Raw genomic sequence first — 21539 nt, forward strand, 5'->3', positions numbered from 1 at the left:
AATGAGAAGAACTGTATGCACAACTGGGCATTTGCGTGCAGGTAACGCTAGTTTGGGGCTCGACCGTCATAAGCAGGTGACCAGATATCCCCTCCTTTGGGTTTTTAAACAGATATACGTAAGTTAAATGAATAAAAGGCAGAGAAAAAGTAAAGGTGGGATAAAAAGTACGAAAAAGCCAACAACAACAGCTGCTTGTGGGGCTGTCATAATAAAGGATTGGCGGCAGAGGCCTCCCAGCCCCAGTGTGGTTTTGTGTTTTTCTTCTCTCTTTCTCTTGAAGGGGAAGCTCTGTATAAATAAGGTTCCAGGTTAACGTTAAGTTTTAATTTATAGAGAAAACAGCAAGAAAAACATTCTATAATAAACACGCAGCCAGCTGCCTTCACCAGCCTCCCCCCCACACTGGCGGGCCCCCTCGATACCTGGGCATCGCTTTGCTGTGTGCGTGTTTTTGTGTTTTTCTTTTTTCTGTTTCTTTCTTTCTTTGCGCTTCATTTCCTTTTCCTCACTTACTTCCCTTCGGATCAGCCTATAGTAGCGCCTCCCCGCTGCAGACTGTCTTCTTTCTGTTTTTCAGCCATCGGCTCTCCCTGGGACGTTCTTCTTCCTTTCTGAATCCCGTTTCCCGATTATTCTGTCTTGAATATCTTCCGTTTTTTTCTCCCTGCGTCCTCTTGTGTTCTGTTGGGCCTCAATAGGTCAGGGGCGGAGCGGGAGAAAGCCGTGGGAGGCGTGTGTTTTCTGTATTTCTTCTCACTGCAAGCATGAGTACAGAGACATTCATTTTGTTTGAGGCAGCGCCAGGGCTGCTGCTGCTGCGGGTGAAGGCGTGGGATTCGATAGCGCAGGACACCGAAGCAGTTCAGGAGGCGTGTGCTGATGCTCAGCGATTTAAACAACTTGTTTCTTGTGAAGCATTCTATCCTTTTGCGGATGCCGCCGAGGCGCTGGAGACGTTGGTGGGGGTAGCAAATGGCACAGTTCCTCCGTGCATGCAGAAGTTCCTGGAGCTGCACATGCCTGCTGCTGCTCGTAGCAGCAGCAGCAGCAAGAAGAAGAAGCAACTAGCTGGCGTAGGGGAGGAGGCTGCTGCATGCGCATTAGGAGTATGCGACCCAACTCTAGGGAAGGCGCTGAGTGCGCTGGGGTATAGTGTGGTATACAACCCCTCCATGCTGGAGGTGCACCGCGGTGTACGCATGCATCTGAGGAGCCTAGCGAAGCAACTCAAATCGTTGCCTTTAAACAAATTCCAAGTGGGGCTGGGCCACAGTTACAGCCGCCATCTCATGCAGCTAGATCCGCGCATGCAAGATAAACCCATTATGCAATCGGTGGCCTTAATTGACTCACTCGATAAGACAATCAACACCTTCGCAATGAAACTTAAAGAGTGGTATGGGTGGCACTTCCCTGAACTCGTTAAGATCGTACCCGATACAGAGGCCTACATCAAGACCCTCCTCGTCATTCAACAAAAAGAAATCTTCAATGAAAAGGTAAAAGGCAAACAAAAAATCAGGCTTATAAACAGACGTGGCAAGCAAACACATAAAGAAATGCATGCACAATGTGTAACAAAGACACTGGATAAGACCCCCGTCATTAGTCAGTTAAAAGAACTGTTCAGTAAAAGGCAGAATAAACAAACACGAACAAACACGCGAGTGAAGAAGCAAACCCACAAACGGATACACTGAGTAACGAGCATAATTCATTAACTAAAGAACTAGCACACGAACAAACAAGCAAACATATACACAGACGAAAGCACGAGTAATCGCACCAACAGAACAGTAGACAAGCAAACAAACGAGCAGAAACATGAAGCAGTAAACAGGGGAACGAACAAACACACAAGCAACCACACGAACGGGGGCACGGCAAACAAATCTCCAACTCGCATTCGACTACTCACCCATTTAAACCAAATGAAAGATACACATACCTAGACCACTGCTGCGGTTGCTGTTGCTGCTGCTGTTAGTCTCAGCTTCATTTTTTTTAGCGTAAAGGGCAGGCGGTTGTGCATGTGTAGAGATTTGTTTATCGTGTTTTTGTTCGCTTCCTAGGGTTTCTTTTGCTGGCTGGTTGATGTGGGTGGGTTCGATGGCAGCGGCTGTTTATGCGAATAAAGGCATTTAAGATGGATTTATATACTAGTAAATATATCTATTTATTTTTTAAATGAATTGCTTGCAGGAGGGCAGGGAGGCGCTGCTGGAGGCGGTTGGGAACAGCGAAGAACTCGTTGCGGAGGTGCTGGCTGCCATGAAGCACTCGATGGGACAGGAGATATCTGCTGCTGACTTCGAGAATATTCATCAGTTTGCTCAACAGGTGCAGCAGATACTTTTTAGAGGGATAGAGACATATAAACCGATGCATACCTGCAGCGCATGCAGCAGCGATGCACCGTTGCAGTTGTCTGGTGTTGCTGCTGCTGCTGCTGTTGCTGTGGGCTTACACTTTGTTGCTGCAGCTGCTGCTGCTGCAGCTGCGTGTATTATGTAGCTTTGGGGCTTTCCTTGTGTGTATTGTCTGTGCTCGTGTGTGCTTTGCTGCTTCTGCTGCTGCAGGTGTTGCATTTGTGCGAACAGCGACGAAGTCTGCAAGAGTATTTAAGCGGGAAGATGGACGTCGTATCTCCGAACCTGAAAGCAGTCGTAGGGGAGGTTTTGGGGGCCAGACTCATTTCGCATGCAGGCGCTCTCGTCTCCCTGGCCAAGTACCCCGCCTCCACCATTCAAATCCTAGGAGCAGAAAAGGTCCGCTGCCCCTGCTGCTGCTGGTGGTAGTGGTGCTGCTGCTGCTGTTGGTGGTGGTGGTAGTGGTGCTGCTGGTGGCGGTGCTGGTGCAGCTGCTTCTGCTGTCGCTGTTACTGCTGCTGCTGTTGTTTGTGTGTGTCCTTGTGGCGAGCTGTCTGTGAGGAGAATAGCAGCAGTTTCTTATGTGTTTCTGCTGTTTGTTTCTATATGATGCTTATGCCGCTTTACTTCCTTGTGCGGATCTCTTTCATCTTCTTTCATCTTCTTTCTCTTCCCCTTTTTGCTTTCTCTCTGGCTGTGTTCATTTTCTTATATGGGACGTTCTTCTCTCTTCTGCTTTCCGTATTGCCAGTCAATATATTTGATGTAGTGCTGTGGTTACTGTATATGGCGTATTGCTTTCGTTGTACGCAGTTAATGCATTCAGTGTTGTGTACTGTTTGTTATTTGTATATATATATGTGTATTTGCCTATTTCTATATATATATGTATACGTATATATATGTATATATATGTGTATATGTTTATTTAGATAAAGTTGTTGTTGTGATGCATTGGGTTTCTTGTTGCTGAGGGTTTGTCCTTTCTTCTTTTCCGTTAATATTTGTTTCTTCCTTGCGAGAGCTTTTGCCTCCTTTGTTTCTCTTGTTGGTGTGGCTTGGTGTTAGTGAGGCGCTCGTTTTGTGGTGCTTTGCTGTTTTATTTCCGTTGTCCTTTCGTTGATGCTGTTAGTGTTCCCGCTGTTTTGTTTTTTGTTGTTTGTTGTTTGTTGTTGCTGCTGTTGTTTTGCATTGTAGTAGTAATTAATGGTTTCTCAATTTTGCTTCCATTTTGTTGCTGCTGTACGATACTTTTACGGATGATAAATGGTTTTTTATGTTTGCCTTTATATCTTTTTGTTGTGTAATGGTATTAGCAGAGTTGTTCTTTTGTATTTTTCAGGCTTTGTTTAGAGCCTTGAAGGCGCGCAGCGGCCGTACACCGAAGTATGGATTGTTGTTCCATTCTTCTTTTATAGGCAGGGTGCAGCAGCAGAAGCATAGAGGGAGAATGAGCAGGTATGGCGAGCAAGCACTCCACCTGTACAGACACCTTCTGCTGCTGCTTGCCCTACTGCTGCTGTTGCTTGTACTGCTGCTGATACTGCTGGTACTGGTGCTGCAGCTGGGCGTGAGCATTTCAGTTGGAAAGGGGCCTTTGTGTGCGGAGGGCAGACCGGCTGGCGCTGCTCAAGGTTAATTTGAATAGGTTTGTTTTATTGATTTCTCACTTATGTTTATTTTGTTCTTCGGTTTCAGATACTTGGCTTCTAAATGCGCACTCGCGGCCCGCATTGACGCCTTCAGTGACGAAGCAGACAAACATGAAAGCGGCGTGCAACGGCAGCACATCTTTGGAGACAAACTAAAAGAACAGCTGGAAGAAAGACTCAAGTGAGCTGCTGCTGCAAGGCTGCTGCTTCTGCTAGGCTCCCGCTACTGCTAGGCTGCTGGTACTACTGCAAGACGACTGCTGCTGCTTCTAGGCGGCAGCTGCTGCGAGGCTGCTTTGGAGGTGCTGCCGCTCCTAACACGCTTTAAATGGGGATGCTGCTGATGCCGCTGCTGCGTCTGCTCCTGCTTCTGCTGCTGCACAGGTATTTGTCGGACGGGGTTGTGCCTCGCAAGAACTTGGACGTTATGAGGGAGGCTGCAGCAGAAGTGGAGGTGCAGCGCGCAGCAGAGGCGAAGGCTCTCAGGAAGGCAAAGAAGAAGAAGGCAAAGGAAGCAGCAGCAGCAGCAGCAGCAGCAGCAGCAGAAGCAGAAGCAGCAGAAGCAGAAGCAGATGGGGAGGAAGCCGCCGAGGAGGAGCCCAAACCCAAGAAGAAGAAGAGACACACAGAAGGCGAGGTAGCTGAAGAGGCAGCAGAAGGTGCTGCTGTATCACGGAAGAAGAAGAAACACAAAGTGGAGATAGCCGCTTAATGAGGGGCCCAAGGGACTGCAGCTACTGGCGGCTCGTGCATTTGTATTTGCATTTGTCTGTATTTCTTTGACTTAGTCAATAAGCGTAATTATTCTTTTTCGTCTTGTGCTGTGTAAAAAATGCAAGAAGGCCTTCTTCACCTCATGCAAAAGCCAAGACAAAGTGCGCATAAAGCATTATTATTTATTATATAACGCAATAATTATGTACATGGTAATACATAATACTAATATTTATTCGGATGCATATATATATATATATATATATTGCATGCAATGTATTATTATATATATCCTGTGTGAATGGATATATATCTAACAAGGACTGTTGCGTTGGCGAAGGCATTTTCTTTCATTTTCCTCTTCATCGCAGCACAAACGACGCATTTGCATGCGCACTTAAGTTTCACGGCCCACGAGGGATGTTTGTCAGCTGCCTCAGCTTCTGCAGCAATTGTTGCAGAAGCAGCTGCACCAGCTGCAGCAGCAGCATACAGCAGCAGCAGCCAGCGCTGCTGCGACAATCCCTCCCAAACCTGCTGCTGTAGCTGCTGCTGCTGCAGGTATCTGGGACCTGTTGTCTGCAGGTGGCTCCTGCGACTGCTTTGTTATTGGTTTCCTAAGAGAACCATGTATATATAATATGTATTTTATATTATATATTTACGCACACAGCTGCGCAAAGGCAGACACAGTAGATACACCGTACGAAAGATTACGCGTGTATAGAAAGCTCTATGTACAGCTGAGCTGATAAAGGCAGCTTGCAGCCAGCAAACTACAAAAGACAAGCCCTCATGCATGCACGCCCGGAGAGGGCAAGAAGACCACATTCGACAGAGCAGCATTCGATTTTATGTGTACCTCCACCTCCGCAGAGATAACAGGAGAAAACAACAAACACAACACAGAAGCTGTGTCCGTACTGCTGGCCTGCTGCACGTGCGCAGGGCTTCAGGAATTGCCGCCACGAGCGATGCGCGTACACCAGGGCTAAGAGTGGTGGTGTACGCTGCATGCTGCTGCATGCATTCGTTGTCTTTTCTGTTTTTTTCAAGTTGATTCGCATTCCACTTGAACCTGTCTTATGGTTCACTGTAAAGTAACGCTGTCTGCTCCGTGCCGACTTCTGTTTCTGCCCTCTTCTTTCGTTTTTTGCTGCTGCCTCCCTTTTTCAAGCTAGCCGCTTTCTAACGGCTTTCATTGCATTGCCCCGCGACTATGGGCAGTCGGTCTTCCGTTTCCCTTGCATGCAGTTAGTTAAGTAGCTAGCTAACGGGAGAGCTAGCCGGCTAGCTATCTAGCTGTACACTAACACGCGCATGTTTTGGTCTTGCATGCATATTACTAGCTATTTGGCAGTTGTATTTATAAAGGTCTGAGGAAACCCGAGCCAAACTCGGATCTGCAGAAGACAAAAACGCCAGTCCTCTGCTGGAGATACACCCCGAGGCGGGAGGCGCTGCTGCTGCTGCTGTTGCTGCAGCTGCTGCTGCTGCGGCGAGTGCTGCCTGCATTCAACGAAGCCGCTAGGAAACGCAAGCCTGACCCCACCCCCCCAGCCCTCTAGCTAAGCAGCTCCACAGCTAGCTCCCAGCTAGCCAAAGCCAAGACACACGCGACCTCAAGCTGCAGCTGAAGCAGCAGCAGCAGCTGCAGCAGATTCCTATCAGCGCCGATCTGCGCGCCTGCCACCGGCCTCGTCTGCAATCCAGTTAGCCAGCTAGCTAGGTAGCTAGGCAGCTAGCTAGCTATCTAGGCGTGGGTGGGTTTGATTATCCCCCGGCACGAAGCAGTCTGTTCTCCCCATGGCTAGTGGCTGGCTTGCTAGCCAGCGGCTAGCCAGACTTCTTTATCCCCAAAAGGGCGAGGCGAAGCCCACCGCAGCACAAACGCCCCGCCGCAGGGCCGGCCGCTGCAAAGAGAAGAAAGAGCTAAGGAGAGAGATTCGGAAACAACCACAAAATGAAGGTGCCTGTTCTGTTAGTCCGCTTCCTAGCCCGCTCCACAGCTAGCTACTCAGCTGGAACGCCAGCTAGCTAGCTTGCTACCTAGCTTAGCTAGCCACCCAGCAGGCTAACTAGCTAGCTACCTAGCGTGCTGGCCGGCTAGCTGGCAGCTGCAGCTTCCAGCTGGAGCCCGTGCCCTCGTACTGACGTTGGTTCCCCTTTTGCACTGGGAGAAAACTCCTCCCCAGAAGTAATGTGAAAATGAGAAGCAAAACGCCCCTCTATGCGTCGCTCGCTGCCCTCAGCTGCTGCTGCTGCAGCTGCTACTGCTGCGGCATCCGTTCACTTGCTTATGCCTTTTTTCTTCTCCACCGGCTTTAATATCTGAAAAACGACGAACCCAAACAAACAAACGCAGCGAACACACAAGCATAAATCTACAACACCGACACACAAGTCAAGCATAGCGAGCCTTATTGGCACCTCAAGGAAATGCGCGCATGCCAGCACGGATGCGTCCGCCTTATTCTAACGATGATGAATGCATATAAAAATAGGCAAATAAATATTTTAAGAATGCAAACAAAAAGTATAATTACATAAATACTTGAGTGGATTCGTGTATGTGTATGCCTAGAAATCTCCATGCACGCGAAGTAAAAGCCGTAGACGAAATAAAACTCTATGCACTACTCCTCCGCGTGCCATTATCGCCAGTGCGCCTACGCATTCTAATCCTTAATACATTTGCGTTTGCATGCATCTGCATCTACCATGCATATATATCTGCATGCATGCGGTGAGTGAATAACGTATTTTAGGGTGTTTTTCGTGTGCAGACCTGAAAAGAGCACATGAGGGTCTCATCGACCGACATCATCGCCCCTGCATTATCAAACTCCCCGCAATAGTTGGGAGCGCTGAAGAGCGTCACCAGCTGCCTCTTAGCAAAGAACTCGTAGCCGTCTTCTACCACCTGAGGCACGAACAAGAAAAGCAGACTCTTAATTAGGCGAAAAAGTCAAAGAATAAACATACATCCGCCAACTAACACAACAACTAATCAGCCAGACATAACACACTTGGAGAAGCATACAACCAACAAGCAAGCAAGTGAACAAGCAAACGAACAGACGGATAGGTATGCATGAATGCAACAAAATCCAAAGGTAATGTGAAGGCGCCAGAGGCAGCGACAATCGCCGCGTGAGGCCAATTGCCTTAATCTGAAGCACCACATACACCTGCACCTCGCCTTAAGGTGTACGTATACCTCATGGAGTGTATGCATATATACCCCACGAGTTGTATGTGCATACACCTGATGAACAGCTCTGGAACCTCGCGTGGATTTATTTGTGTATATAGGCACCTGATGCGCTCTGCAGATGAGATCTAGATCATGTTTTCTCAAGAAGTTGTGCACAACGTCCTGTCCGAAGGTGAAAGAAACCCCTCTGTCGTTTTCGCCCCAGCCCGCTATTTCCTTCTCCGGGTCTGACCAGAGCAAGTCGCACAACAAACCTGAAAAAAGAACAAAAACACGCAGCCATAGACACAGGAGAATATGTACTTGACAAAGACAACAGAGACAGCATTCGGGTGTATCCTCATGTCAGTCGCGGGGCTTTACGCCGGCATGCATGCAAAACGGGAGCACGGGTGAGGACGCAGAACTTCTTATTTGCGTGTACAGACAGCTAGCCATAAACGCGAAGCTCAACAGACATACTGCCACAATGGACACAGAAACAAGAAAAAACAAACAGCAACACAGGAACAGATAAGTAGAGAAAGGCGCCAGCAGCATGCAACAAGCATCGTTAATGAAGCATACTGTGCTAGCAACCACCATCAAACGCAAACAGAAGAACATGCTCTAAATAAAAACACCTAAAGAAGGCAGCAAAAATTGACACACCAACAAAACAAAGACAAAAGACGCAAAAATCAAAACAACGACAGGCAAAACGAACAAAAGAATCAACAAACAGAAAACACAAACAAAACAAAGGGGGGAAGGAAAAGACCGCCAAGACAAAGGCAGACAGACTGGACAAGACACACGAAGACAGACGAACAAAACAAACGAAACAAAGACACCCAATACACACAAAACAAAAAATCCACAATAAAAAAAAACCAGCTGCTTACGGACAAACACAAACAAGACAGACACAACGAGCACAATAAACAAAACGGCAGCGAGCAAGCATGCAAAACGAGACGAACAAAACAAGCCAGAGAGGAGCTTCTGCTGACCTGTATCGGGTACATCGGTAGGCCTCGCAATTCTTCTCACTTGGTCCATCGAATTCAACTCGGGAGAGAGGCCCCCGTGCATGCATAAGATCTTTTCGTCTATGATTGCTGCAACAGGCAGACAGTTGAAGCAATCTGTAAACGTCTTCCAAAGCTTCACGTTGTACCGCCGCTTGCCTGCAAACAAAACCCAAAAAAGTAAAAACGAGAGGGAGGGTTTTTATAAGTCCCATGAAACCAGGTGCCTGCACACGCTATGCATGCAGACGCAGATATGCATGCATGCATATCTAAAAGCAGCAAGCAGCCACCGCAGGACGCATTTGGAGCGAAATTAGGTCAAGACAAATGCTCCATTTAGAGCACGCAGGAGACAAAGGAAAGGAAGGCAATCGAACCCGACTCAGGTGTGCACACAGCTCCGCCCAGTGCCAATCAGCAATAAACCTTAAGCCCTAAACCCTAAACCCCAACTGAGCATTCGCTGCAGCATATACTGAAGACAGCAGTACCATACCAACCCCCCGCGGTTCTCAAGCACGGACAAGGAAAAAGAAACTCCTAAGAAAAGATGAGGATGAAACCGAGCAAGAGAAAGAAGCTGAACCCCCACCACGCGGTGTTCTATAAGACTAAACCAAAAAAGACGTAGACGAACAAGATCAGACACCAAGAAACACAATGAAAGAAACAGAAAGAGTTGCAGCCCCTCCCCCTATTTCCACCGTCACAAGCCTATAGACAGACGACAGACGACACCGCTTCTCTCTTCAATCACAAAAGGCAAACAATGCAAAGAAATACGCACATCCTATACACGCCCTATAAAACCTAAACACCCCCCCTCTCTCTCTTCCTCTTTCTCTATCTGTCTCTTTCCCTCTCTCTCCCAGTCTCTCTCTCTCTCTATCTCTCTCTCTCTCTCTCTCGCTCGCTCGCTCTGTTCGTTAGTTTGCCCGCTGGAACGAAAAGTTGTATTTCCAGTTGCAACAGAATTTCTGTTTGAACTAGAATTCGCATTCTAATTTACAATTCAGGATTTAATATTATGCCACGTAGAATTCCTGATTATGCATTTTAACTTTAATCTTCGTTTGCACTTCAACTTGCAACTGAACTTGAATTACTTCAATTTGAAATTGAATTTAAACTTGAATTCGCATTTCCATTGCCGGTCTAACTTAGATTTTAATTACAACTTCAGTTTTAAACTCAATTTCTGCAATTGTCTTACATTCATCATAGAAACCGTAAATGCGGTTGATGGATGCGCATTCATGGTTGCCTCTGAGGAGGAAGAAGTTTTCGGGGTATTTGATCTTATATGCGAGGAGGAGACAGATTGTTTCCAGGCTTTGTTTGCCTCTATCAACATAGTCCCCTAAAAAGAGGTAATTAGCTTCAGGGGGAAAGCCTCCATATTCAAAGAGCCTCAGCAAGTCGTAGTACTGCCCGTGGATGTCCCCGCAGATCTTTATAGGGGCCTCTAACTCCAGCAAGATCGGCTGAGCTATAAATATTTCTCTGCTCTTTTGGCATAACCCTCTAATTTCTGCTTCGGATAGCTGCACAGGCTTCCCCGGCCGGCTCCCCCGCACCTCCAGCAGTTTGCTGATCACCGCATCCACGTCGATGTCGGTTGTCGCTGCCATTGCTGCTGCTGCTGCTGTTCTTCCTCCTGCTGTTGCTGCCGCTGCTGTTGCTGCTGCGCCTGCTGCTGCTGCACGTGCTGCTGCACCGCTTTTCCTGTCCTTCCTTATCCTCGCGCCTCACACGCAGACTATAGCCAACCGAAAACGCAGCCTACCGTCCACCACCACCAGCACCAGCAGCAGCAGAACTAGCAGCAGCAAACACACTCGCGCTGTCGCTAGAGGAAAGCAAACAGCAGCAATCACGCCCTAGTAGGGCCCCTCCACAGGACCCAAAAGAAATATCTTAGCTGCTGAAGGAGAGAACAGCACCGCCCTGTTGATATGCTTTACAAGGGAAGAAAGAGATGATATGCGGCGAAACGAGGGAGACACAACACACAAACCACGCAAACGAACACACACACAAAAACAACGCGCCTCCCTCTTCAGCCTGCAGCCCCTCAAATACACAAAATCACTCCTCCTTCCAATCGAACAAATCAAAAGGAAAGGAACAGCGCCAGCCGCACCACCTGATGATGATGGAAACAAATTACAGAGCGAAGCATGCGCTGTATATGCAGCGCTGTCCGTGCTGCTCTCTAGGAGGGTGCCTTCGCTGCTTCACCAGCTCAGCAAACAGCTGCCGCAACAGTATCAACAGCAGCAGAAGCGGGGGATTCGGCGCCTCTAGCAGCGCGAGTTCTTTCTGCCAAGGCCCGCAGCAGCAAAAGAGACAGAGGCGCCCGCTGTCAGTTGAGTGCCACCTGGCTGCGCTGTGAAAATGCATGCATGCGTTTTGGAAGCTGAAATGAAATGAGGAGGAGTCCCGAGCTGCTGTAGCTGCTGGCTTCCTGTGCAGGCTGTTGACGTGTACGTACACTGGGAGGTAGCGGAGGGGAAGGAAGTGTAACGGTTGACCAGTTGATGTAATTGCTTGAAAGGGAGGGGAATAAGGGAGCAGTTATGGCTACTGCTGCTGCTGGTGCTGCTGCTGCTGCTGTTGCTGCAAGGGAAGGCGCGGCTTGGAGCGTGCTGTGTGCTGCTGCTGGGTTCGGGTAAGGACGCCGCTGCCAGTAAGCAGCAGCATGGTTAAGCTGCAGCAGCAAGAGAGAAGAATAGGGGCTCTAGAGCACACACAAACAGCAGCGGCAGCTCCTGTGGTTCAGCAGCAGCAGCGAACAGAAACCCCAATGACAACAGACAGCACGGCGGTTGTACGCACTAGCAGGCCCCTCTCCTCCCTTAAAAGGCAGCAAGAGCAGCAGAAAAGGAATAAAGAGGCAAAAACGTTCTAACGAATCAAGGCTTTTACTGCAGCACTCCGTTGCTGCACGCAGCGAGAACCTCCCGTGCTGCTGCTGCTGCTGCTGTTGCTGCTGCTGCGGCTGCGCGTGCCGATTGCCACCCGGCCGTGGCTGGGGCCGCCGCTGCTAATTATAAAAGACTCTCCTGTATCTCCCCCTGTCTGCTGCATGTACACTGCGGGATTCGAAAGGAGAATTGCGTAGAGGAGACAAAGAAGCCCCCGAAACAGCAGCAGACTGCGCCGCCACGCCCCGCCTTGGGCCCCTAGCCTGCGGCTGCTGCTGCTTGCAGCAGCAAGCACCCTCGCCTGGCTGCTGCTGCTGCTGCTGCTGCTGCTAGTTGCACATATGCTCTACAGCTCGAATCCGTCCAAATATTCATTTCTTTAATTCACTTCTTCTTTTTATTTCCGCAAATTCATATGCAAAAGCAGACCTGCTGCTGCAGCTTTTGCGGCTGTGTGCCCCAACGATAGCCAGGACCCGTGCCCACGCAGCGGGGGAGGCAACCGGCATCGGTTTAATGTTTTGAATAATCGCTTCCTTCTCCTTTTCAACGCAGTTTACATCTACAGTGTATATACAAGGTTCTTGTCCACGAGATCATAGGCCAGAGAAAGCAGCCATACTACTAGCTGACAGCCGCAGGCCCTGCTGCTCCCGGCAAAGCAACTGTTTTTTAGAGAGGAAACACCGTCTTCCCTGCTGCTACTTTTTGGGTCATAACTAAATAATTTATTAACGCACGTAAAGTGCAAAAGTAGCGCGTTGTGCAACTCTTGCATCGCCTTGCGGCTGTTCTTGAGAGCTAGGCACCGTAGGGAACCCACACGAGCGTCGTGGGGATGAGGGGACAGGACTTTACTTACTAATTGTTGCATTATATGAACAATTAAAACATTTCCAAACGCTGCTGTCAGCATTGCCACAAGGTTTTCCAAGCAGCCCTGCTTGGCTTCGTGGGGAGTTGGGGGAAGTCTTTGGGTTACGGCGCACGCTGTTGTACTGCGTGCTGGAGAGTGCCAATACAGCTACTATACAAAATAGCTTAGCAGCGCACCCAGCATCCAGGTGTACAATGGAGAGCATTGAATTTTCGAGGAAATGTGTGGAGGTAGAGTGCAAATTGAAAGGCTTACTTACATGTTGATGGTTCCACGGATGTGAAGTGCACGCAGTGGTCCATGTAGATTATCATGTGTATTGTAACGAGTCTCCGCAAAGCCAGTTCTGGATAGGTGTGAGGTGTAATATCGTGTAGGCCCTCATGCAACATGCCCTCCGAATAAAAATTGCTTCCCGCCCAGACCCAAGGAGTTCCGAGCACGGCGCTCGGCTCCTTGCAAGCAGCTAGCTTCTTCTACAGAGCAGTGTGACAAGCGTGCCTTTACCATAGACCTGTTGTAAGCAGCAGTAGCGTCAAAATACTTTATGGAAATATTTCTAAACGCAGCACCCCTACCTGAGGGTCCACATAGGCACAGGCTCTTGGGGTAGTTTGGAAAGGAGGCAGCAAGAAAAGAGTTACAGCGCCCTCCGGTTCAACCTCTTTTCCACAGTGGGCACCACCTGCAGGCTCAAACGAGCCATTTTCATTAGCGTGCAAAAGCACTGTAGGGAATTGTTAATCTGCACACTGGGCTTTCAAGGTCCGACATGCTTACACCGGCTGATATTTCTGGGGTGATATTGTGCTATATTGATTGAGCACAGAGATGCCTGAAAAAGTTTGCACGGCAATGAGCCGTTACAATACTGAATTCAAAGTGGTCTCGAAAATTGTCAGCAGCAGAACGCTTTTGTGTCCGAATGCCTTAAATAGCTTATTGATTGACTAGAGTACTACATATTGGCTCAAAAACCATGGCATCGAAATCCAGTTGAAGGAGATGGGCGTGGAAGTACCAGCTGTTGGACGGTGCCCATTGGCTGCCTCTAGGCAGCCAACAGGCGCCGACCAACAGGCGTTCCACCCTTACGTCTGGCGAATCGTTGCGCCTGTCAACAATAGGTTATCCTGCAATTCGCCATAGAAGTGCGAATATTCTAAAACGGGGCAGCACAACATGGCTATTAAATTCTCTTCAGAAAAGTGTTTGCAGGAAAATATCGTGTAAAAGGCAGTCAAGCGTGTAAGCAGTCGTGCTAGCATGCCTCTAACACACAATCAGTGGGGCGAGCTTACGGCTAGAACTGTGTAGTGTGTTTGCGCATTGAAGCATGGATGGAGGGTGCAGGGCCGCCTCGGTTGGGCTCTTTCTCGGTAATCTAGACCTGGAACGAAAAACCGAGCTCAAAGCAGGATCAAATAATTGAAGCCACACAACCCTAGGGACCTTCCGCCTCAGTTTCTAGAGATCCCACCGGTACTGGCACTTTAGTAGCTCGCCGGCTTAGCACGACGGTCTGCTGCGGGGACAGGTGCGCTGAGCCAAAGCACAACAGGCCCCCTAGAGAAGATTTCCACGTTTAGTTGTGGCAATAAAGTACTGGAACAATTACCATGTTATTTGGACCAAATTCCCTAGCTAGGTAGGACTGCTCTGGGACAAAGGTTGGGAAGACTTTAGGATAATCGCCTTAGCAGAAGGCTGCAGCCCCACTACCAGGCATTAGTTCTAAGCATTCGACGGCGGTCACTACGGAGCGACGATCCCAAAGTTACTGTGTCGCGTATTCGTCTCGATCACCGCAACTTGAAAATAAATTACCTCCACAGAGACCATCAGAATTCTAGATACGTCTAATCCGGCTTCTCAGTTAATCCTTGAAACTGTAACCTTGACTTCACTCACAAGCCAACACCCGCCGCACCGGTCACCGTGGTGGGCCACCAGCGCCACACTAGTACCTAGCCTGCTGCCCGCCACCCCTCACCAACGGACTGCAAGCAGTGCGTCGAAGCTTAAGAGACGCACTTTCCTGTCGCCCTACAGACCGAGGCATCCCAGAACCACAATGTTTGTACTCACCCGTATCCCGCCTCCTGTGGGGGCCCATTGATGCTTCGGTTATCCGCCACTCATCCGGCTGCCCCAGACCATTTTCTCCACCTCGACAATTGTATTCTCTTAACGAGTGTTGAGAGCGTTTTACATCGCAGAACCTACCTTGTTCACACTAGTGCCCTGTTGTGTTGTCGCCTTTTACACTCAGCTCAAATGCGTTCCCCCGCCGGCATCCTTAGGACGGGGGGTCCTTTGCTTGCCTCCACAACTTCCTTGCCTTTGTGGTACCGATAAACGCACTTACGAGTTTTTGACTATCAGATAGCTCGTCGCGCTACTGTTCTTCAGGCGTGCCAATTTTTGCTTTAGCTCTCATCACGATAGCTTGCGCTAATCAGCGCTTACCGTCTTTTCCCTAGCCTCTCGTATTTCCAAACCATGCTCTAGCGCATATTTGGTTGGACATAGCCCACCCTTCATTCGGGCTATTGGCCCCAAAGGGCCGTCTCCATTCAGCTTCTCACATTGCATGGTCCGGAAGCAGTCATTTCCCCGAAGTGCCGCTCATTCCGGTCATGAGCACTAGGCAGAACAGACAAGGAAACAAGTATTATCATTTTAACTCGTATTTCCATCGACGACGTAGATAAAGAATAGGAAATAACTGCCTCACGGGTGGGCCCACATGCACTCTGTAAGGAGTGATATCCTCCCACTTTTTGGATAGGTGAACGGACTGGCCCAGCACCAGCGTTCGCGCTGGCACATATTCCTTCAACAAGGGTATAGTGAATTACGACTACCAAAACGGCCACTTTTTCCAGCCTCGTAGTTTTCCCGTGCATGTTAGACTGTTCCGCGTCGCATGGTCGACCAGGCGCTGGTACATGTACTGCTCCTTGTGTGCACGATACGTGTGCGCTGGCTGCCCACTAAGGGCCAAGTAAGTGATTAACAATAGCCTATGATGTGAGGACATGCAGAAATTGTCGCTTCGTTGTGCCTGCACTAGGGGTTTCCTGGATCCACTAATTACGGCGAAGAGAATCGCAACTTATCTCGGGCAGCCACGTATCGCTCAGCCTCAAACTCTTGGGTTACTATGCCCAGGACAACTGAGGACGGGCAATAGGTAAAACATTTTATGGAAAACTCTCATTTGGAGTACTCTGGCTACACTGTCGCTTATAATGGTCCTCCACGAGGGCCCTCGGTACTGCTGAGGACTGCGGGGAAAGTCACTTTTGGGGAACTCTTCCACCGTGAACTTGGGAGGTGAGGTTAGGGGTTGTTAATCTTTGTTTATACAGTGTACAACCAAGGTTTTGGGGTTTTTATATTTGCCGTTTGCGAGTGGGAGACGCGGGTTGCCTAGCAGGCCCACATAGTGTCCAGTGGAACCTAGGGCGGTGCCTCGCAGAGACTTTCTAGAGGAGAACGACAAGGGGTTCGTCCGCTTTTGAGGTATAATTGATTCGGCAGAGCTGATTTTTAATATTCCAATTTGCTCCGGGCAAATGCGGGACAGAAGGGCTGTTGGGCCGTTCATCAACAACACTCCTTCACCCCACACTTGTTCCAGTCCTTTACCGCCTCCCCATCGTCTGAGCAGACACGGGAATTTGCCTGAACTCACCACAGGATTCTGCTTTACTATTGTGTTGCCGCTGGAGACCCCCACTGACGAGTGAGAAGTGTCGAAAACCTGTAGAGCTGCCAGTTACCGTTTTGTACAGCCACTAGTGAGGGTGAGGTCCAGTCTTTGGAAGCCCTGAGGCTTTCAGGGGTCCCGAGCAGCTTCAGCTGTCATAATGACAGGGTTTTCTTAGAAAGGCGCAAGATACCTGCACGCTTCATGATAGGTTCAAGAAAACTCCGCAAACTTCAGTGGGGGAGCAAGGGCATGTACGTCGCCTTCAAGGGGAGGGCGTACATTGCTCGTGCACTTTCCCGCCCGTTCCCACCCACTGTATATATCTTATGCTTTCTGAAAGTCTTTTCGTCGAGTTTACTGCCTGGTGTTGTTGTGCTCTCGTTATTCTTAGCCCGTTGCCGCGAAGTGCGTATGGAAATCGATAGCTGCGTTCGTATTGAACTGGATACCGACAACCAGCGGGAACTCCAGTTCAGGTCGGCGTTCGAGCGTTCACTGCTTTGGTGTAGAGCACAGAAAGTGGAGAACAACATAGAAGAGAATACTGCTGTTTTAAAGGCCCGTTCGACAGACGAACGGAAATCGAGTTAAGCCTTTTGGTTTCTGCTGCATATAGATTCGCAAATACTGAGCAAGCGTGCGGCTAGTGAGTTCAGCTTGACCACCTGCTTGACCATCTGCCGCCAACTTGTTCGCGATGCTTATGCTATGTTCGATATTGAGCTGCCTCACGAATTCGAGCCAGAACACGCCAACTAGGTGTGGGTCCCTGCCAGTTTTTATGCTTTAGCAAAACTGTGGGCCTTCTAGAGATGACTGGCGAATCATCAGGTCACTCCTGCTCTTATTGAACGCGAGTGAAGGATGAGACTGACATGCTTGTTGAGTCTTATAGCGTGCAAATGGTATCATGACCTCCGGCAGATGGTACATCTACGGTAAGAACAATTGAAATATCTTTGCAGGCGTGTTCGGGAATGGGAAGTCTTTGTAAAACATTGGCCTTGAACGTCCTACCCGCTGCGTTTGCTGCTGACATTTCGGACAAGTTAGGACTGTTGCCTCTGCTGAGGAGGTTACGTCTGAGCGAGCGTACCAGGAAAGAGACCTGACTGCAGGAGAGGCACGTAACCATAAGGGGCCAGTTGTTGAACAAAAAAGGAGCACTTTTGTGCATGTTCGAACTACTGCTTCTAACGCCGCAGCAATTGCTGCTGCATATGCTCCTATACGCATCCCCGGAACATAAGTGCTTCGTCTATGTGCGTGAGCATCCACCAGTTTTTGATTGGCCCTACAGAATTGTAGGGCCAATCAAAAACTGGTGGATGCTCACGATTGTAGTTGACCTGTCGCTGCCGCTAAGCAGCTGCATGCACCAGCCCAAATGGCATTCAGGTGCACTCGAGCTTGCGTGTGCAGGTGTGAAAAGCAGTTTTGTGCCCTCCGTCGGGATGTATTGGGATACGCAAAAACTCGTCAACAAACTCAGATGACGCAAAGATTGTTGAACTGCGGAAACATTTAAGTAGCTTTTCGTTCCGAAGCATCGGAAGCTTGCTTCACTTGACTGGGTTGAGGCAGGGTCAGCAGGGGCCTGCTGCTGCTGCTGCTGCCGCCGCGGCACACAGCCACCTCCCGTCGTTTTTCCTGCGGAAGTGCCGTTCCCAACAGCGCTACTTGACAGCTCAACATTCCCCCTTGTGAACCCTTCGTCCGTCTACAGCTCTATGCCTTTGCCAAGATGAGGATAGTCGCCTTCAGATCGGAATAATGCTTTGGGCTGCTCCGGGAGTGTGTTCGACTCGGTGCAGTGGGTGGCCAGAAAGTGGTCTGCCCACTGGGAGCCCATTGTTACCGCGTGCACCTCGCACGTCTTCCTTCACCTGTGGCCACTTGTGCTGTTTCTCTGTTGTTAACTGGCTCGAGTTCCACAGAAATGCGGTCTTCGCAAGTACATCAAGACGGAGCCCGTGCATTTCTGCAAACTCTCTGGCAGCGCCTCTGCAATGCGGTCGGACTCTCCTCGTGCCTTTCTTCTTGGGCTGCTGAGTCCACTCTTTTCACAACAGGTGAACCAACCGCTGTTAGAAGCGCTGACGAGTGCACACTCTCACTGTTTATATGCTACAAGCGGTACTTTCTGGAGGCCACTTGAGTACCCTCCACGGAGTCACGCACGGTATGCTAGTGAAATGTCTCAGTGGGTTATTCCCATGTAAAAAGTCCCGTATCATACTACTGTATATATATATGACCCGTTTATAAGTTGAGATCGCATCCACTTTTATAACTTTGCCGATACTCGTATGCTGTTTGCCATCGGCGAAGCGTAGCCTCAGAGGCCTCGCCCATTTGTAGAGAGGTAGGTTGCACCGCCTCTCCCCAGCTGCAGAAATCATATCCACTTTTCAGCCTGTGTCAAGTATAGCCGGCAGCTCGTGACCATTGGTACGAGCAGTTTCAATATCTGATTAACTTTTTACCTTTTCGTCAATTATTTTGGATAATAGGAAGTAATGGCTGCACATAAAGCATTGTATACGGCCTTACTTTAAAAAGCAGAATCAAATCCGCCCTGAGCGACTCGTTAGCCAAATACAAATTTGAGCAAGAACCAAATCTTCCTTGAACTATTCGTGAGGCAAGCAAAAACTTTATCTATAGCGCTATCCCTCTCTTTTGCTAAAATTATGACCCCACAAAATTTGACGGTTTGTTGCTTGGGTATGCACGTAGTTCAGAAGAAGCTGACCTGCAGGTGCGGTTATCATCTCTTTCGCGCTCAATCACCAAGGCATACGCTGCGTAGGGGTCAGTGCCTTTCGATGACCGCATTTTTGGTTCTGCTGGAGATACGATCCGTTCTTTGTATTTTTCCGTGCTCTTGTAATTTCGAATTATGCTGCCTCGTTAGTTTTAAAAGAGGCAGATACGCCACTCGGCTCTTTCCCCGTGGCTTTCTGAATCGCAAATTCGCCGGCTCTCATCTGTTACTGCTCCTTTCGTTTCTCTATGGAGTATGCGCACATCCCCAATCTCTGTATGCTCTATATTTGGGTCCTTCCCAACCCAGTTTACTGCTTCCGATCAACAGAGGTGGAAGTGCGCTTGCTTGTGTCTTTGATAGGTAAGTCAGACAGGCCCCACCATTTTTCCACTTAGTTTCCTTTCCGTGTCCCAGCTGGCTTCCGACTGCCTCTATCAAGTGGACGGCTTGCCACGAAGCATCAATAAAGAAGCTCCAATGCTACCACTGAACATTTCCTTACCTTGCCTGTTGCTTCTCAATATGGCGCTGTATCGATAGCTTTCCTTCTTTAAGCTTTTCCAACTTTGCCATTGCGTGTTCCCTTTCTAAGCATGGGATATGCTCACTGTGCACCTAATACAGGAAAGCTTTCACAAGCCTTTTATGTTTCTTTGTTCAGGCATGCTGTGGAAGAATGCTACCCGTGCTGGCACATGCCCACCATTGTAGTGCTTTACCTTGGACTGAAGAGGGTGCCACAACTCAAGGGAAGCCAAGAACGCCTTCCCTGGCCCCGCTTTTCCCTCAGCAGGGCATTCTTCATGTCTGGACGGTCAACAAAAGGGGGGGAGACCATTCTTCGTAAGAAATTTTAGCGGTAAGAGTATTTTCCGCTGGGTGCGACGTAGCTACCACGCTCATTCCAATTCGATGAGGCATCCAGCATTCGGCCCTCCCGCTCACCATTTTGCAAGCGCAGAAGAATGCTGATATTTCGACAACGATTCTGAAAAAAATGTTTAAGGGCCTTTTAATCCTCTTTTGCATGGTACCTTCGACTCTAATCAGCGCAGTACATGAGGTCACCACAAACGACGAAGGCTTCGGGATAGCATCTTTTTATTGGCTTTTTCTTTTTAAAGTGCCTTTGCCCCTGGTCAGTGCTGAGCATCAAACCACGCAGTTGTAGGAATATAGTTCTATACTCGCACGGGCTTCGATTAGCATGCCAAGTGTAACCGAACTCCGCTAACTTAGCAGAGGATGACCGTATGCTTCGAACCAGTTAAGACACCTAAGTGAAGAGCTCCCAAAAAGCAACTCATTTCTCCTTCCAGTCTCAAGGCATCCTGGGTACAGCTGCAGAAGGGCCTAGGGCTGATGAGGAGCCTGCCACGAGTTGCAACACACCTTCGCGGCTCATGCTGTATGGCAACCGCACACGGTAGCTTAGCCAAACCTGATTTGCTCAGTGCACTAGCACTGCAGACAGTTGTTAAACACAAACTTGGCTTTCAGTAGCCAGCCTGCACATAAGTAGAAGTATGTATCCCAGCTTCAGACTGATCAGGCTACGCAGGTAATATTACAGTGCATAATATAGCTGAGGTTGCCTAACCAGAGCAGCTGCTACTCCGCTACTTTGCGTCACAATCCTCGTAAGACACTGCAGCACCAGTAGTATCAACGGCGGTGTCAGCAGCAGCAGCAGGAGCAGCAGCAGCCAGCATGATAACATAAACACTTGGGCCTCGCAGGCAACCCGGGGCTACCCCACATGCTGCTATTGCACGGGGCTTCGAGGTAGCATTCCTTGCTTGAAAGATGCTATTGTGCAAATTTATAGATATGAATCTTAATCATTTAAAGAGAATTTGCGTGGGAAAATCCAAAGAAGGATCCCGCGCAAAAGTCCCGCTGCGGCTGCTGCTGCTGCCACCGCTGCTGCTGCTGCTGCTGTTCTCTGTTGCAGTTGTTGCTGAGCATCCGCTCTAGCGTCTGTTTCTGCATTTGAGAGGCGTACAGTTGAAGCCTGCATTTAAATTGACTTCAATTATTAATTACTCTGTTTCAATTTAAACAAAATTAATTCTATAACGCAGTATATTAACTACACGCTGAAGTCTCCTCTGCTGCAGCGCCTCCCGTGCACCTCGGTCGTATCGTCAGTTGCTGCTGCTGCTGCTGTTGCTGCTGCCGGGACCAGAGAGGCATCAGCTGTCTCTGAGGGTTTGCGTTTGAATGGATGTCAGATTTAGTGTAGAGACAGCATAAGGAGAGAATATTTCAGATGGTAG

At 49.0% G+C, this 21539-nt stretch overlaps 2 protein-coding genes across 2 annotated transcripts; one reads left to right on the plus strand and one right to left on the minus strand.

The window, feature by feature from the left end:
* Positions 1 to 767: 767 nt before the first annotated feature.
* EAH_00011020 (nucleolar protein 5A, putative) lies at positions 768 to 4736 on the plus strand (the record flags this gene model as incomplete). The annotated part of the gene is made up of 6 exons (XM_013391713.1): positions 768 to 1502; positions 2206 to 2343; positions 2583 to 2771; positions 3715 to 3830; positions 4071 to 4205; positions 4409 to 4736. 6 exons carry the CDS (start codon positions 768 to 770, stop codon positions 4734 to 4736), a joined length of 1641 nt encoding a protein of 546 aa, XP_013247167.1.
* Positions 4737 to 7027: 2291 nt separating this feature from the next.
* On the minus strand, positions 7028 to 10599 carry EAH_00011030 (serine/threonine protein phosphatase, putative; the record flags this gene model as incomplete). Its single annotated transcript, XM_013391714.1, has 5 exons — positions 7028 to 7069; positions 7527 to 7661; positions 8058 to 8209; positions 8948 to 9124; positions 10182 to 10599. The coding sequence occupies 5 exons, from the start codon at positions 10597 to 10599 to the stop codon at positions 7028 to 7030; spliced, it is 924 nt and encodes a 307-aa protein (XP_013247168.1).
* Between the last annotated feature and the right edge of the window lie 10940 nt (positions 10600 to 21539).

Source organism: Eimeria acervulina, genomic scaffold, assembly GCF_000499425.1.
Source record: "Eimeria acervulina Houghton genomic scaffold, Eah_scaff58, whole genome shotgun sequence".
Lineage (NCBI taxonomy): Eukaryota > Apicomplexa > Conoidasida > Eucoccidiorida > Eimeriidae > Eimeria > Eimeria acervulina.